This window comes from Cherax quadricarinatus, chromosome 1 (assembly GCF_038502225.1).
Source record: "Cherax quadricarinatus isolate ZL_2023a chromosome 1, ASM3850222v1, whole genome shotgun sequence".
NCBI classification, from domain to species: domain Eukaryota; kingdom Metazoa; phylum Arthropoda; class Malacostraca; order Decapoda; family Parastacidae; genus Cherax; species Cherax quadricarinatus.
The window spans coordinates 39010167-39027016 of NC_091292.1; the positions used below are offsets into that span (position 1 = coordinate 39010167).

The window sequence follows — 16850 nt, forward strand, 5'->3', positions numbered from 1 at the left end:
CAGTACTGGAACTCAAGCAGAGTACTGGTACAGTACTGGGACTCAAGCAGAGTACTGGTACAGTACTGGCACTCAAGCAGAGTACTGGTACAGTACTGGGACTCAAGCAGAGTACTGGTACAGTACTGGGACTCAAGCAGAGTACTGGTACAGTACTGGGACTCAAGCAGAGTACTGGTACAGTACTGGGACTCAAGCAGAGTACTGGTACAGTACTGGGACTCAAGCAGAGTACTGGGACATTACTGGGACTCAGAGTACTGGTACAGTACTGGGACTCAAGCAGAGTACTGGTACAGTACTGGAAATCAAGCATAGTACTGGTACAGTACTGGGACTCAAGCAAAGTACTGGAACAGTACTGGGACTCAAGCAGAGTACTGGAACAGTACTGAGATTCAAGCAGAGTACTAGTACAGTATTGGGACTCAAGCAAAGTACTGGTACAGTACTGGGATTCAAGCAGAGTACTGGTACAGTACTGGGACTCATGCAGAGTACTGGTACAGGACTGGGACTCAAGCAGAGTACTGGTACAGTACTGGGACTCAAGCAGAGTACTGGTACAGTACTGGGACTCAAGCAGAGTGCTAGTACAGTACTGGGACTCAAGCAGAGTACTGGTACAGTACTGGGACTCAAGCAAGTACTGGTACAGTACTGGGACTCAGAGTACTGGTACAGTACTGGGACTCAGAGTACTGGTACAGTACTGGAACTCAGAGAACTGGTACAGTCCTGGGACTCAAGCAGAGTACTGGTACAGTACTGGGACTCAAGCAGAGTACTGGTACAGTAATGGGTCTCCAGCAGAGTACTGGTACAGTACTGGGACTCAAGCAGAGTACTGGTACAGTACTGGGACTCAAGGAGAGTATTGGTACAGTACTGGGACTCAGAGTACTGGTACAGTACTGGGACTCAAGAAAAGTACTGGTACAGTACTGGGGCTCAAGCAGAGTACTGGTACAGTACTGGGACTCAAGCATAGTACTGGTACAGTACTGGGACTCCAGCAGAGTACTGGTACAGTACTGGGACTCAAGCAGAGTACTGGTACAGTACTGGGACTCAAGCAGAGTACTGGTACAGTACAGGGACTCCAGCAGAGTACTGGTACAGTAATGGGTCTCCAGCAGAGTACTGGCACAGTACTGGGACTCAAGCAGAATACTGGTACAGTACTGGGACTCAAGGAGAGTACTGGTACAGTACTGGGACTCAAGCAGAGTACTGGTACAGTACTCGAACTCAAGCAGAGTACTGGTACAGGACTGGGACTCAAGCAGAGTACTGGTACAGTACTTGGACTCAAGCAGAGTACTGGTACAGTACTGGGACTCAGGCAGAGTACTGGTACAGTACTAGGACTCAAGCAGAGTACTCGTACAGTACTTGGACTCAAGCAGAGTACTGGTACAGTACTGGGACTCAGAGTACTGGTACAGTACTGGGACTCAAGCAGAGTACTGGCACAGTACTGGCACTCAAGCAGAGTACTGGTACAGTACTGGGACTCAGAGTACTGGTACAGTACTGGGACTCAGAGAACTGGTACAGTACTGGGAATCAAGCAGAGTACTGGTACAGTACTGGGACTCAAGCAGAGTACTGGTACAGTACTGGGACTCATGCCGAGTACTGGTACAGTACTGGGACTCAGAGTACTGGTACAGTACTGGGACTCAAGCAGAGTACTGGTACAGTACTGGGACTCAAGCAGAGTACTGGTACAGTACTGGGACTCAAGCAGAGTACTGGTACAGTACTGGGACTCAAGCAGAGTACTGGTACAGTACTGGGACTCAAGCAGAGTACTGGAACAGTACTGGGACTCAGACTACTTGTACAGTACTCGGACTCAAGCAGAGTACTGGTACAGTACTGGAACTCAAGCAGAGTACTGATACAGTACTGGGACTCCAGCAGAGTACTGGTACAGTACTGGGAATCAAGCAGAGTACTGGTACAGTACTGGGACTCAAGCAGAGTACTGGTACAGTAATGGGACTCAGAGTACTGGTACAGTACTGGGACTCAAGCAGAGTACTGGAACAGTACTGGGACTCAAGCAGAGCACTGGTAGAGTACTGGGACTCAGTACTGGTACAGTACTGGGATTCAGAGTACGGGTACAGTACTGGGATTCAGAGTACTGGTACAGTACTGGGACTCAAGCAGAGTCCTGGAACAGTACTGGGACTCAAGCAGAGCACTGGTAGAGTACTGGGACTCAGTACTGGTACAGTACTGGGATTCAGAGTACTGGTACAGTACTGGGATTCAGAGTACTGGTACAGTACTGGGACTCAGAGTACTGGTACAGTACTGGGACTCAGTACTGGTACAGTACTGGGACTCAAGCAGAGTACTGGAACAGTACTGGGACTCAAGCAGAGTACTGGAACAGTACTGAGATTCAAGCAGAGTACTGGTACAGTATTGGGACTCAAGCAGAGTACTGGTGCAGTACTGGGATTCAAGCAGAGTACTGGTACAGTACTGGGACTCCAGCAGAGTACTGGTACAGGACTGGGACTCAAGCAGAGTACTGGTACAGTACTGGGACTCAAGCAGCGTACTGGAACAGAACTGGGACTCAAGCAGAGTACTGGTACAGTACTGGGACTCAAGCAGAGTACTGGTACAGTACTGGGACTCAGAGTACTGGTACAGTACTGGGACTCAGAGTACTGGTACAGTACTGGGACTCAGAGTACTGGTACAGTACTGGGACTCAAGCAGAGTACTGGTAAAGTACTGGGACTCAAGCAGAGTACTGGTACAGTACTGGGACTCAAGCAGAGTAGTAGTACAGTACTCCGACTCAGAGTACTGGCACAGTACTGGGACTCAGAGTACTGGTACAGTACTGGGACTCAAGCAGAGTACTGGTAGAGTACTGAGATTCAAGCAGAGTACTGGTACAGTATTGGGACTCAAGCACAGTACTGGTACAGTACTGGGATTCAAGCAGACTACTGGTACAGTACTGGGACTCCAGCTGAGTACTGGTACAGTACTGGGACTCCAGCAGAATACTGGTACAGTACTGGGACTCAAGCAGAGTACTGGTACAGTACTGGGACTCAAGCAGAGTACTGGTACAGTATTGGAACTCAAGCAGAGTACTGGTACAGTACTGGGACTCAAGCAGAGTACTGGTACAGTACTGGGACTCAAGCAGAGTACTGGTACAGTACTGGGACTCAAGCAGAGTACTGGTACAGTACTGGGACTCAAGCAGAGTACTGGTACAGTACTGGGACTCAAGCAGAGTACTGGGACAGTACTGGGACTCAAGCAGAGTACTGGTACAGTACTGGGACTCAAGCAGAGGACTGGTACAGTACTGGAAATCAAGCATAGTACTGGTACAGTACTGGGACTCAAGCAGAGTACTGGAACAGTACTGGGACTCAAGCAGAGTACTGGAACAGTACTGAGATTCAAGCAGAGTACTAGTACAGTATTGGGACTCAAGCAAATTACTGGTACAGTACTGGGATTCAAGCAGAGTACTGGTACAGTACTGGCACTCATGCAGAGTACTGGTACAGGACTGGGACTCAAGCAGAGTACTGGTACAGTACTGGGACTCAAGCAGAGTACTGGTACAGTACTGGAACTCAAGCAGAGTACTGGTACAGTACTGGGACTCAAGCAGAGTACTGGTACAGTACTGGGACTCAAGCAGAGTGCTGGTACAGTACTGGGACTCAAGCAGAGTACTGGTACAGTACTGGGACTCAAGCAGAGTACTGGTACAGTAATGGGACTCAGAGTACTGGTACAGTACTGGGACTCAGAGTACTGGTACAGTACTGGGACTCAAGCAGAGTACTGGTACAGTACTGAGACTCAAGCAGAGTACTGGTACAGTCCTGGGACTCAAGCAGAGTACTGGTACAGTACTGGGACTCAAGCAGACTACTGGTACAGTAATGGGTCTCCAGCAGAGTACTGGAACAGTACTGGGACTCAAGCAGAGTACTGGTACAGTACTGGGACTCAAGAAGAGTACTGGTACAGTACTGGGGCTCAAGCAGAGTACTGGTACAGTACTGGGACTCAAGCATAGTACTGGTACAGTACTGGGACTCAGAGTACTGGTACAGTAATGGGACTCAGAGTACTGGTACAGTACTGGGACTCAAGCAGAGTACTGGTACAGTACTGGGACTCAGAGTACTGGTACAGTACTGGGACTCAAGCAGAGTACTGGTACAGTACAGGGACTCCAGCAGAGTACTGGTACAGTAATGGGTCTCCAGCAGAGTACTGCCACAGTACTGGGACTCAAGCAGAGTACTGGTACAGTACTGGGACTCAAGGAGAGTACTGGTACAGTACTGGGACTCAAGCAGAGTACTGGTACAGGACTGGAACTCAAGCAGAGTACTGGTACAGTACTTGGACTCAAGAGTACTGGTACAGTACTGGGACTCAGAGTACTGGTACAGTACTGGGACTCAAGCAGAGTACTGGCACAGTACTGGGACTCAAGCAGAGTACTGGAACAGTACTGGGACTCAAGCAGAGTACTGGAACAGTACTGAGATTCAAGCAGAGTACTAGTACAGTATTGGGACTCAAGCAAATTACTGGTACAGTACTGGGATTCAAGCAGAGTACTGGTACAGTACTGGCACTCATGCAGAGTACTGGTACAGGACTGGGACTCAAGCAGAGTACTGGTACAGTACTGGGACTCAAGCAGAGTACTGGTACAGTACTGGAACTCAAGCAGAGTACTGGTACAGTACTGGGACTCAAGCAGAGTACTGGTACAGTACTGGGACTCAAGCAGAGTGCTGGTACAGTACTGGGACTCAAGCAGAGTACTGGTACAGTACTGGGACTCAAGCAGAGTACTGGTACAGTAATGGGACTCAGAGTACTGGTACAGTACTGGGACTCAGAGTACTGGTACAGTACTGGGACTCAAGCAGAGTACTGGTACAGTACTGAGACTCAAGCAGAGTACTGGTACAGTCCTGGGACTCAAGCAGAGTACTGGTACAGTACTGGGACTCAAGCAGACTACTGGTACAGTAATGGGTCTTCAGCAGAGTACTGGTACAGTACTGGGACTCAAGCAGAGTACTGGTACAGTACTGGGACTCAAGAAGAGTACTGGTACAGTACTGGGGCTCAAGCAGAGTACTGGTACAGTACTGGGACTCAAGCATAGTACTGGTACAGTACTGGGACTCAGAGTACTGGTACAGTAATGGGACTCAGAGTACTGGTACAGTACTGGGACTCAAGCAGAGTACTGGTACAGTACTGGGACTCAGAGTACTGGTACAGTACTGGGACTCAAGCAGAGTACTGGTACAGTACAGGGACTCCAGCAGAGTACTGGTACAGTAATGGGTCTCCAGCAGAGTACTGGCACAGTACTGGGACTCAAGCAGAGTACTGGTACAGTACTGGGACTCAAGGAGAGTACTGGTACAGTACTGGGACTCAAGCAGAGTACTGGTACAGGACTGGAACTCAAGCAGAGTACTGGTACAGTACTTGGACTCAAGAGTACTGGTACAGTACTGGGACTCAGAGTACTGGTACAGTACTGGGACTCAAGCAGAGTACTGGCACAGTACTGGGACTCAAGCAGAGTACTGGTACAGTACTGGGACTCAGAGTACTGGTACAGTATTGGGACTCAGAGAACTGGTACAGTACTGGGAATCAAGCAGTGTACTGGTACAGTACTGGGACTCAAGCAGAGTACTGGTACAGTACTGGGACTCATGCCGAGAACTGGTACAGTACTGGGACTCAGAGTACTGGTACAGTACTGGGACTCAAGCAGAGTACTGGTACAGTACTGGGACTCAAGCAGAGTACTGGCACAGTACTGGGACTCAAGCAGAGTACTGGTACAGTACTGGGACTCAGAGTACTGGTACAGTATTGCGACTCAGAGAACTGGTACAGTACTGGGAATCAAGCAGTGTACTGGTACAGTACTGGGACTCAAGCAGAGTACTGGTACAGTACTGGGACTCATGCCGAGTACTGGTACAGTACTGGGACTCAGAGTACTGGTACAGTACTGGGACTCAAGCAGAGTACTGGTACAGTACTGGGACTCAAGCAGAGTACTGGTACAGTACTGGGACTCAAACAGAGTACTGGTACAGTACTGGGACTCAAGCAGAGTACTGGTACAGTACTGGGACTCAAGCAGAGTACTGGTACAGTACTGGGACTCAGAGTACTGGTACAGTACTGGGACTCAAGCAGAGTACTGGTACAGTACTGGGACTCAAGCAGAGTACTGGTACAGTACTCGGACTCAAGCAGAGTACTGGTACAGTACTGGAACTCAAGCAGAGTACTGATACAGTACTGGGACTCCAGCAGAGTACTGGTACAGTACTGGGACTCAAGCAGAGTACTGGTACAGTACTGGGACTCAAGCAGAGTACTGGTACAGTACAGGGACTCAGAGTACTGGTACAGTAATGGGACTCAAGCAGAGTACTGGAACAGTACTGGGACTCAAGCAGAGCACTGGTAGAGTACTGGGACTCAGTACTGGTACAGTACTGGGATTCAGAGTACTGGTACAGTACTGGGATTCAGAGTACTGGTACAGTACTGGGACTCAGTACTGGTACAGTACTGGGACTCAAGCAGAGTACTGGAACAGTACTGGGACTCAAGCAGAGTACTGGAACAGTACTGAGATTCGAGCAGAGTACTGGTACAGTATTGGGACAGAAGCAGAGTACTTGTACGGTACTGGGATTCAAGCAGAGTACTGGTACAGTACTGGGACTCCAGCAGAGTACTGGTACAGGACTGGGACTCAAGCAGAGTACTGGTACAGTACTGGGACTCAAGCAGAGTACCGGTACAGTACTGGGACTCAAGCAGAGTACTGGTACAGTACTGGGACTCAAGCAGAGTACTGGTACAGTACTGGGACTCAAGCAGAGTGCTGGTACAGTACTGGGACTCAAGCAGAGTACTGGTACAGTACTGGGACTCAAGCACATTACTGGTACAGTACTGGGACTCAAGCAGAGTACTGGTACTGTACTGGGACTCAAGCAGAGTATTGGAACAGAACTGGGACTCAAGCAGAGTACTGGTACAGTACTGGGACTCAAGCAGAGTACTGGAACAGAACTGGGACTCAAGCAGAGTACTGGTACAGTAATGGGACTCAAGCAGAGTACTGGTACAGTACTGGGACTCAAGCAGAGTACTGGAACAGTACTGGGACTCAAGCAGAGCACTGGTAGAGTACTGGGACTCAGTACTGGTACAGTACTGGGATTCAGAGTACGGATACAGTACTGGGATTCAGAGTACTGGTACAGTACTGGGACTCAAGCAGAGTACTGGAACAGTACTGGGACTCAAGCAGAGCACTGGTAGAGTACTGGGACTCAGTACTGGTACAGTACTGGGATTCAGAGTACTGGTACAGTACTGGGATTCAGAGTACTGGTACAGTACTGGGACTCAGTACTGGTACAGTACTGGGACTCAAGCAGAGTACTGGAACAGTACTGGGACTCAAGCAGAGTACTGGAACAGTACTGAGATTCGAGCAGAGTACTGGTACAGTATTGGGACAGAAGCAGAGTACTGGTACAGTACTGGGATTCAAGGAGAGTACTGGTACAGTACTGGGACTCCAGCAGAGTACTGGTACAGGACTGGGACTCAAGCAGAGTACTGGTACAGTACTGGGACTCAAGCAGAGTACTGGTACAGTACTGGGACTCAAGCAGAGTACTGGTACAGTACTGGGACTCAAGCAGAGTACTGGTACAGTACTGGGACTCAAGCAGAGTGCTGATACAGTACTGGGACTCAAGCAGAGTACTGGTACAGTACTGGGACTCAAGCACATTACTGGTACAGTACTGGGACTCAAGCAGAGTACTGGTACAGTACTGGGACTCAAGCAGAGTATTGGAACAGAACTGGGACTCAAGCAGAGTACTGGTACAGTACTGGGACTCAAGCAGAGTACTGGAACAGAACTGGGACTCAAGCAGAGTACTGGTACAGTACTGGGACTCAGTACTGGTACAGTACTGGGATTCAGAGTACTGGTGCAGTACTGGGATTCAGAGTACTGGTACAGTACTGGGACTCAAGCAGAATACTGGACCAGTACTGGGACTCAAGCAGAGTACTGGAACAGTACTGACATTCAAGCAGAGTACTGGTACAGTATTGGGACTCAAGCAGAGTACTGGTACAGTACTGGGATTCAAGCAGAGTACTGGTACAGTACTGGGACTCCAGCAGAGTACTGGTACAGGACTGAGACTCAAGCAGAGTACTGGTACAGTACTGGGACTCAAGCAGAGTACTGGTACAGTACTGGGACTCAAGCAGAGTACTGGTACAGTACTGGAACTCAAGCAGAGTACTGGTACAGTACTGGGACTCAAGCAGAGTATTGGTACAGTACTGGGACTCAAGCAGAGTACTGGTACAGTACTGGGACTCAAGCAGAGTATTGGTACAGTACTGGGACTCAAGCTGAGTACTCGTACAGTACTCGGACTCAAGCAGAGTACTGGTACAGTACTGGAACTCAAGCAGAGTACTGGTACAGTACTGGGACTCAAGCAGAGTACTGGTACAGTACTGAGACTCAAGCAGAGTGCTGGTACAGTACTGGAACTCAAGCAGAGTACTGGTACAGTATTGGGACTCAAGCAGAGTACTGGTACAGTACTGGGACTCAAGCAGATTACTGGTACAGTACTGGGACTCAAGCAGAGTACTGGTACAGTACTGGGACTCAAGCAGAGTACTGGTATAGTACTGGGACTCAAGCAGAGAACTGGTACAGTACTGGGACTCAAGCAGAGTACTGGTACAGTACTGGGACTCAAGCAGAGTACTGGTACAGTACTGGGACTCAGAGTACTGGTACAGTACTGGGACTCAAGCAGAGTACTGGTACAGTACTCGGACTCAAGCAGAGTACTGGTACAGTACTGGGACTCAAGCATAGTACTGGTATAGTACTGGGACTCAAGCAGAGTACTGATACAGTACTGGGACTCCAGCAGAGTACTGGTACAGTACTGGGACTCAAGCAGAGTACTGGTACAGTACTGGGACTCAAGCAGAGTACTGGTAGAGTACTGGGACTCAAGCAGAGTACTGGTAGAGTACTGGGACTCAAGCAGAGTACTGGAACAGAACTGGGACTCAAGCAGAGTACTGGTACAGTACTGGGACTCAAGCAGAGTACTGGTACAGTACTGGGACTTAGAGTACTGGTACAGTACTGGGATTCAGAGTACTGGTACAGTACTGGAACTCAGAGTACTGGTACAGTACTGGGGCTCAGAGTACTGGTACAGTACTGGGACTCAAGCAGAGTACTGGAACAGTACTGGGACTCAAGCAGAGTACTGGAACAGTACTGAGATTCAAGCAGAGTACTGGTACAGTATTGGGACTCAAGCAGAGTACTGGTACAGTACTGGGATTCAAGCAGAGTACTGGTACAGTACTGGGACTCCAGCAGAGTACTGGTACAGGACTGGGACTCAAGCAGAGTATTGGTACAGTACTGGGACTCAAGCAGAGTACTGGTACAGTACTGGGACTCAAGCAGAGTACTGGTACAGTACTGGAACTCAAGCAGAGTACTGGTACAGTACTGGCACTCAAGCAGAGTACTGGTACAGTACTGGGACTCAAGCAGAGTACTGGTACAGTACTGGAACTCAAGCACAGTACTGGTACAGTACTGGGACTCAAGCAGAGTACTGGTACAGTACTGGGAGTCAAGCAGAGTACTGGTACAGTACTGGGACTCAAGCAGAGTACTGGTACAGTACTGGGACTCAAGCAGAGTACTGGTACAGTACTGGGACTCAAGCAGAGTACTGGTACAGTACTGGGACTCAAGCAGAGTACTGGTACAGTACTGGGACTCAAGCAGAGTACTGGTACAGTACTGGGACTCAAACAGAGTACTGGAACAGAACTGGGACTCAAGCAGAGTACTTGTACAGTACTGGGACTCAGAGTACTGGTTCAGTACTGGGACTCAGAGTACTGGTACAGTACTGGAACTCAGAGTACTGGTACACTAATGGGACTCAAGCAGAGTACTGGTACAGTACTGGGACTCAGTACTGGTACAGTACTGGGACTCAGAGTACTGGTACAGTACTGGAACTCAAGCAGAGTACTGGTACATTACTGGGACTCAGAGTACTGGTACAGTACTGGGACTCAGAGTACTGGTACAGTAATGGGACTCAAGCAGAGTACTGGTACAGTACTGCGACTCAGAGTACTGGTACAGTACTGGGACTCAAGCAGAGTACTGGTACAGTACTTGGACTCAAGCAGAGTACTGGTACAGTACTGGGACTCAGAATACTGGTACAGTACTGGGACTCAGTACCGGTACAGTACTGGGCTCAAGCAGAGTACTGGTGCAGTACTGGGACTCAAGCAGAGTACTGGTACAGTACTGGGACTCCAGCAGAGTACTGGTACAGTACTGGGTCTCCAGCAGAGTACTGGTACAGTACTGGGACTCAACCAGAGTACTGGTAAAGTACTGGGACTCAAGCAGAGTACTGGTACAGTACTGGGACTCAAGCAGAGTACTGGTACAGTACTGGGACTCAAGCAGAGTACTGGTACAGCACTGCGACTCAAGCAGAGTACTGGTACAGTACTGGGACTCAAGCAGAGTACTGGTACAGTACTGGGACTCCAGCAGAGTACTGGTACAGTACTGGGACTCCAGCAGAGTACTGGTACAGTACTGGGACTCAAGCAGAGTACTGGTACAGTACTGGGACTCAGAGTACTGGTACAGTACTGGGACTCTGAGTACTGGTACAGCACTGCGACTCAAGCAGAGTACTGGTACAGTACTGGGACTCCAGCAGAGTACTGGTACAGTACTGGGACTGAAGCAGAGTACTGGCACAGTACTGGGACTCAAGCAGAGTACTGGTACAGTACTGGGACTCAAGCAGAGTACTGGTACAGTACTGGGACTCAGAGTACTGGTACAGTACTGGGACTCAAGCAGAGTACTGGTACAGTACTGAGACTCAAGCAGAGTACTGGTACAGTACTGGGACTCATGCCAAGTACTGGTACAGTACTGGGACTCAAGCAGAGTACTGGTACAGTACTGGGACTTAAGCAGAGTACTGGTACAGTACTGGGACTTAAGCAGAGTACTGGTACAGTACTGGGACTCAGAGTACTGGTACAGTACTGGGACTCAAGCAGAGTGCTGGTACAGTACTGGGACTCAGAGTACTGGTACAGTACTGGGACTCAGAATACTGATACAGTACTGGGACTCAAGTAGAGTACTGGTACAGTACTGGGACTCAAGTAGAGTACTGGTACAGTACTGGGACTCAAGCAGAGTACTGGTACAGTACTGGGACTCAAGCAGAGTACTGGTACAGTACTGGGACTCAAGTAGAGTACTTGTACAGTACTGGGACTCAAGCAGAGTACTGGTACAATACTGGGACTCAAGCAGAGTACTGGTACAGTACTGGGACTCAGAGTACTGGTACAGTACTGGGACTCAAGTAGAGTACTGGGACTCAAGCAGAGTACTGGTACAGTACTGGGACTCAAGCAGAGTACTGTTTCAGTACTGGGACTCAAGCAGAGTATTGGTACAGTACTGGGACTCAAGCAGAGTACTGGTACAGTACTGGGACTAAAGCAGAGTACTGGTACAGTACTGGGACTCAAGCAGAGTACTGGTACAGTACTGGGACTCAAGCAGAGTACTGGTACAGTACTGGGATTCAAGCAGAGTACTGGAACAGTACTGGGACTCAAGCAGAGTACTGGTACAGTACTGGGACTCAAGCAGAGTACTTGTACAGTACTGGGACTGAAGCAGAGTACTGGTACAGTACTGGGACTCAAGCATAGTACTTGTACAGTACTGGGACTCAAGCAGAGTACTGGTACAGTACTGGGACTCAAGCAGAGTACTGGTACAGTTCTGGAACTCAAGCAGAGTACTGGTACAGTACTAGGATTCAATGAGAGTACTGGTACAGTACTGGGACTCAAGCAGAGTACTGGTACAGTACTGGGACTCAATCAGAGTACTGGTACAGTACTGGGATTCAAGCAGAGTACTGGTACATTACTAGGATTCAGAGTACTGGCACAGTACTAGGATTCAGAGTACTGGTTAAGTACTAGAATTCAGAGTACTGGTACAGTATTGAGATTCAGAGTAATGGTACAGTACTAAGATTCAGAGTACTGGTACAGTACTGAGATTCAGAGAACTGGTGCAGTACTAGGATTCAAGCAGAGTACTGGTACAGTACTGGGATTCAAGCAGAGTACTGGTACAGTACTGGGATTCAAGCAGAGTAATGGCACAGTACTAGGATTCAGAGTACTTATACAGTACTGGGATTCAGAGTACTGGTACAGTACTGAGATTCACAGTACTGGTACAGTATTGGCATTCAGAGTACTGGTACAGTCCTGGGATTCAGAGTACTGGTACAGTACTGGCATTCAGAGTACTGGTACAGTACTGGGATTCAGAGTACTGGTACGGTACAACAAGACACCATGCAAACCACAATGGGTTATTACTTTTTTATGCATTTTTCCATAATTATAGTCTGCATGCACTATATGTAAACCTATAAGAAAAAAATTAAAAATAAAAAAGCCTGCCCATAGCTGGACTGTCAAGCCCTTGATTATATGTGAACAAAACACAGAATGGCACAATATTGTCACTGGAACAATACACAAACAGCACGCACACAGGAGACAGAGAAGATTATGGCAATGTTTCGGTACAACTTGGACCATTTACAAGTCCGGTCCAGGATGTACCAAAACATTGTCATGAGCTTCTCCTATATGCAAGCTATTTTTGTATTACAAATGAATACTGTATTGTACCTGTCTAAGGCATTAATACACAAATATTAAAGCTTACAACTCACCAATAGCAGGAGCCAAGTCTTTCAAAACAGTATTGTACTGAGCTGCTCCTGTAGTTGTCATGCCCACCACTGAGGCATGACGCATGGCATACAAATACTCCTGGTTCCGGGTTTCTTGCAGGGTCCGTGAAATCTTTTGGTAATTTGATTCCAAAATTTTAATTTTATCATTTATTTTGGTGATGAACTTCTCTGACCAATAATTATATAGGTACCACCTCTTTTCAATGCTAAGACTCCATAAATTAAGTTGCTGTTCCTTTTCTAATTGATGTAATTCTCTGGGGTCTCCAAATAATGTAAGACCAATTTTTAATGCTTCCATCTGACCAGCAACAATTGTACATCTTAGCTTATTATCTGAATCTGCTGCTTTCTCATAAGCATTCATTGCTATTTTTAACTTCTCAGAAAGCCTATCATTTGTTGTTTCATAGTCCATGTACTCAATATTATATTTTAAGTCATAATTGTGATTCCAACCTTCTTCTACAACCAGTCTATCTTGCTCTTCAATAGCACACAGATCCTGGACATCTTTCCAGTGATCATCTCCCTCATTACCTGATTCATCCTCCTTTTCCACATTTTTTTCCTGCATCAAGGAAGTAGTTTTAGCTTGAGATTCTGCTAACTGAAGCTGGAGATGATATTCTTGATTATCTTGTTGAATGTTACAGAGCAACCACCCTGTGAACTTATCATTTGAAACTACTTTCAATTGTTCTACCAAATGTGGTGGTATAATACCTTCAGATATAAACAGGTCAAAGGACAGTATCCCTTCATTTGATTTATGACTCTTTATCATCTTTCTCATAAAAGTTATTTTACTTTCAAGTGATACTATCTGGTTCCGTAACTCAAAAGTCCTGTCTCGGATGGACCTTGGAACACCACTTTGCTCTTGAAGTGTATGGACTAATGAGTTTACTTGAAAGCGATTTATATTCACACTTTTGGATCTAGAACCAATTCTAAGAATGTTACTTGTAAAAGAATTCATTCCCTCCAAAAACTGATCCAGTGCATGGTTGGTGAAACACACAACCAAAATGGGTGTTGGATGATCCATATTTTTCCAAACCTGACTATTGTGCAACAAGATCTGTGTGATCTTGAGACCTATGAAAGTCTTACCGGTACCAGGAGGACCTTGGATGATTGCTAGCTGACGTGTCAAGCCGCTACGAAGAGCTCTACGTTGTGAACTGTCAAGACCCAAATCATTTTCAGATGGCCATGCTCTGAGATCCTCTTTAACATTCACTTCTTTCAGGTGCATCCACTGACTATCTTCAGGTTCCTCAGTATCTATTTCAATGTCAAACAGTGTATTATATGCCTCAGATTTTTTCATCATTTTCATATTTCTAATGACTCTTAAATCATATATTTCTCCATCATCTAAATAGAGTGGAGATTTAATGTTTGGTTCAACATAAACAATGTAAGGTGCCAAAGGAAAAGATGTTCCAGACATATTTTTCAGAGCCATTAAGACATGTTTATAAGGCATAAAATAGGCCCTTGACTCAACCATCAAGAATTTACTGGACATGTCAAACATCTCAATATCAGACTCAAACTGAACACCAATAATCCCCTTTTTTAACAATTCCTGATCTCTTTCAGCAACTGAGGCAAGAAGCAAGGTTCTGAAGCCATCACTGCTGAAACACAGAAGATTACCATACAACAAGCGCTTGGAATTCTCAAATTTGACTCCATATAACATACTCAACTGAACATGATGAATTATTGCAAGATTCTTAATGTGAGATCCTACAACAGTAACACCTTGGTAAATTCTTACATCCCTAATTTTATTGCCTCTTTCACTCTTGAAATCCTGAATTCCTTTCCTCAAAGGTCTTACAAAATCTTCACGTAGAAGTCGAAACTGAACGTCTAAGTAGTGATCAGGATCATTATATTTTCCCTTTATTATGTTCTTGCGAAGAAATGGTCGTTCAACTGCTGATAAATCTCCAGGTGTGGGAAGTACTGAATATTCCTTAAAATCATCAGGTGGTTCCATGTGGTCCATTTCATACTTCTGTCTTCTCCTTTCTTCAGCATCAAGCTTTTTTTCTTGTTCCCACTGTTTAGAGGCTTCTGTCAGCATTTCTTGTAGGTCTTCATATTGTTTGAAAAGTATTTCACTTATCAAATTCTTTTCCTTCAATGGTGTCAAAACTGCAATGCAAGCATCTAATAAACTGGGCAACTTGTCAATGGCATTAGTTGGCATTGCATTTGCATATGCTTCCAAAATTACTAGCAACTTAGTGAACAATTGTTTTGCATTGTTTAAATATAGTCTCTTAATAGAAAATACAAAATTGCACAATTTGTCTATGAACTTTGTTTCAAAAGTTTTGTTGAAGAGGTCACATAAATTTTCTTTGTTTGATTGAGTAGAAGATGCATGAGAGAGAACTTTTATCAAAAGTATAAACTTATCTTTTACATTATCCTCTTCAAAAAGTTGATGATAGCCCGACCCTTTCCTTAACAGTTCTGTGACCACTACATCAGACGGTACTTGTAATAGCCTTTCCAGTTCCCTGAAACTTATGGGGTAGTCTCTCTTTCTCCTGTGATCTAATCCAACCTCTTTACCACCTCTTCTCATTCCAAAATCATTACCTCTGCCTCTTCTTTGGCCCCAACCACTTCTGTCATTTCTGTTCTTGTCTTCATGGCTGGTATGGTAATCTCCATAATGTATGGAACTGGAAGCCCATCTTGATGCATCTTTTTTACCAAAGCTTCCCCTAAAGAGGCATTCATCTTCAATTTTATCATCATCATCCTCCTCCTCCTCTTCACAGTGTCTGGCACTGGTGGCAAGTTGTGATGTGTCCATTATATTCAACTCTGAAAATAAATGGATTACAATATTACTAAAATCTTTGTAGTACTCAAAATCTGTGACAAGTAATAATAGAGATGATGTGGCACTTGTCAAATCAAGCATATTATCAGTATACACAAATAACAACACATGGGAGAGAGATATTTCCACTACCAGCATTACCTCTACCACTACTATCTCCACTTCTTTCTTTTTTCCTCCTCTCTTTGTCCCATCCCTCCTCCTCCTCCTCTTGTACACCGGCTCCCTTACCTTCATGTGTTAGTGTGTGTCTAGTTAACCCGTAAATGGTCCAAATGTATATATACGTTTTTTCAACATTTGAAAGTATGTAAAAAAAATAATTTTTTATTTTTTTACATCTGAAAATGTGTAAAAAACTTTGATCTACTTTTTTTTTTTGTTATATTTGAAAATATGTAAAAAAAACGCAGATCTACTTTTGGAGCACTACACATGTGAACGTAGATCTGCCTGGACCGTTTATGGGTTAAATGTCCAGGTCAGGCCAAAACATCATCATAAGTTTCTTTCTCCTTTGTGTGGGTTATTTGTGTATTGTTCTAGTCATGGTATTGTCTTTTGCTCTTTATATTATCAGTATAGTATGTAGTACAGTAGTTGGGTGCAATACTGCCAAAAACTACTGATTTCACTTAAATTTTCTGCAAGATTTTTAATAAAAAGTAAAGGTAAAGATCTGAAAAATGACAGATTGGTCTGAAAATGGCTGATGAAGTTCAATGTGGATAAGTGTAAGGTACTTGTCCTTGGTAATGAAAATAACCCTTGAAGCTATAAACTAGGTGAAGTAGAGCTTGATCATACAGAATGTGAGTGACTTGGGAGTCATGGTAAGCAGAAATCTAAAGCCAAGACAGCAGTGTCTAAGTGTGTGCAACAAGGTTAACAGATTATTAGGATTTATCTCAAGCAGTATAAGTAACAGAAGTCCAAAAGTTATTTTACAGCTCTATACATCACTAGTG

At 45.8% G+C, this 16850-nt stretch overlaps 1 protein-coding gene across 1 annotated transcript in view; it reads right to left on the reverse strand.

The window, feature by feature from the left end:
• LOC128685235 (NFX1-type zinc finger-containing protein 1-like) overlaps positions 1 to 16850 on the reverse strand; it is a 356060-nt gene that overhangs the window by 270678 nt on the left and 68532 nt on the right. The window contains exon 2 of the mRNA XM_070080420.1: positions 12981 to 15863. Coding sequence (XP_069936521.1) covers positions 12981 to 15852 — 2872 coding nt within the window. The 5' untranslated portion in view covers positions 15853 to 15863. The remainder of the gene's footprint in view (positions 1 to 12980; positions 15864 to 16850) is intronic.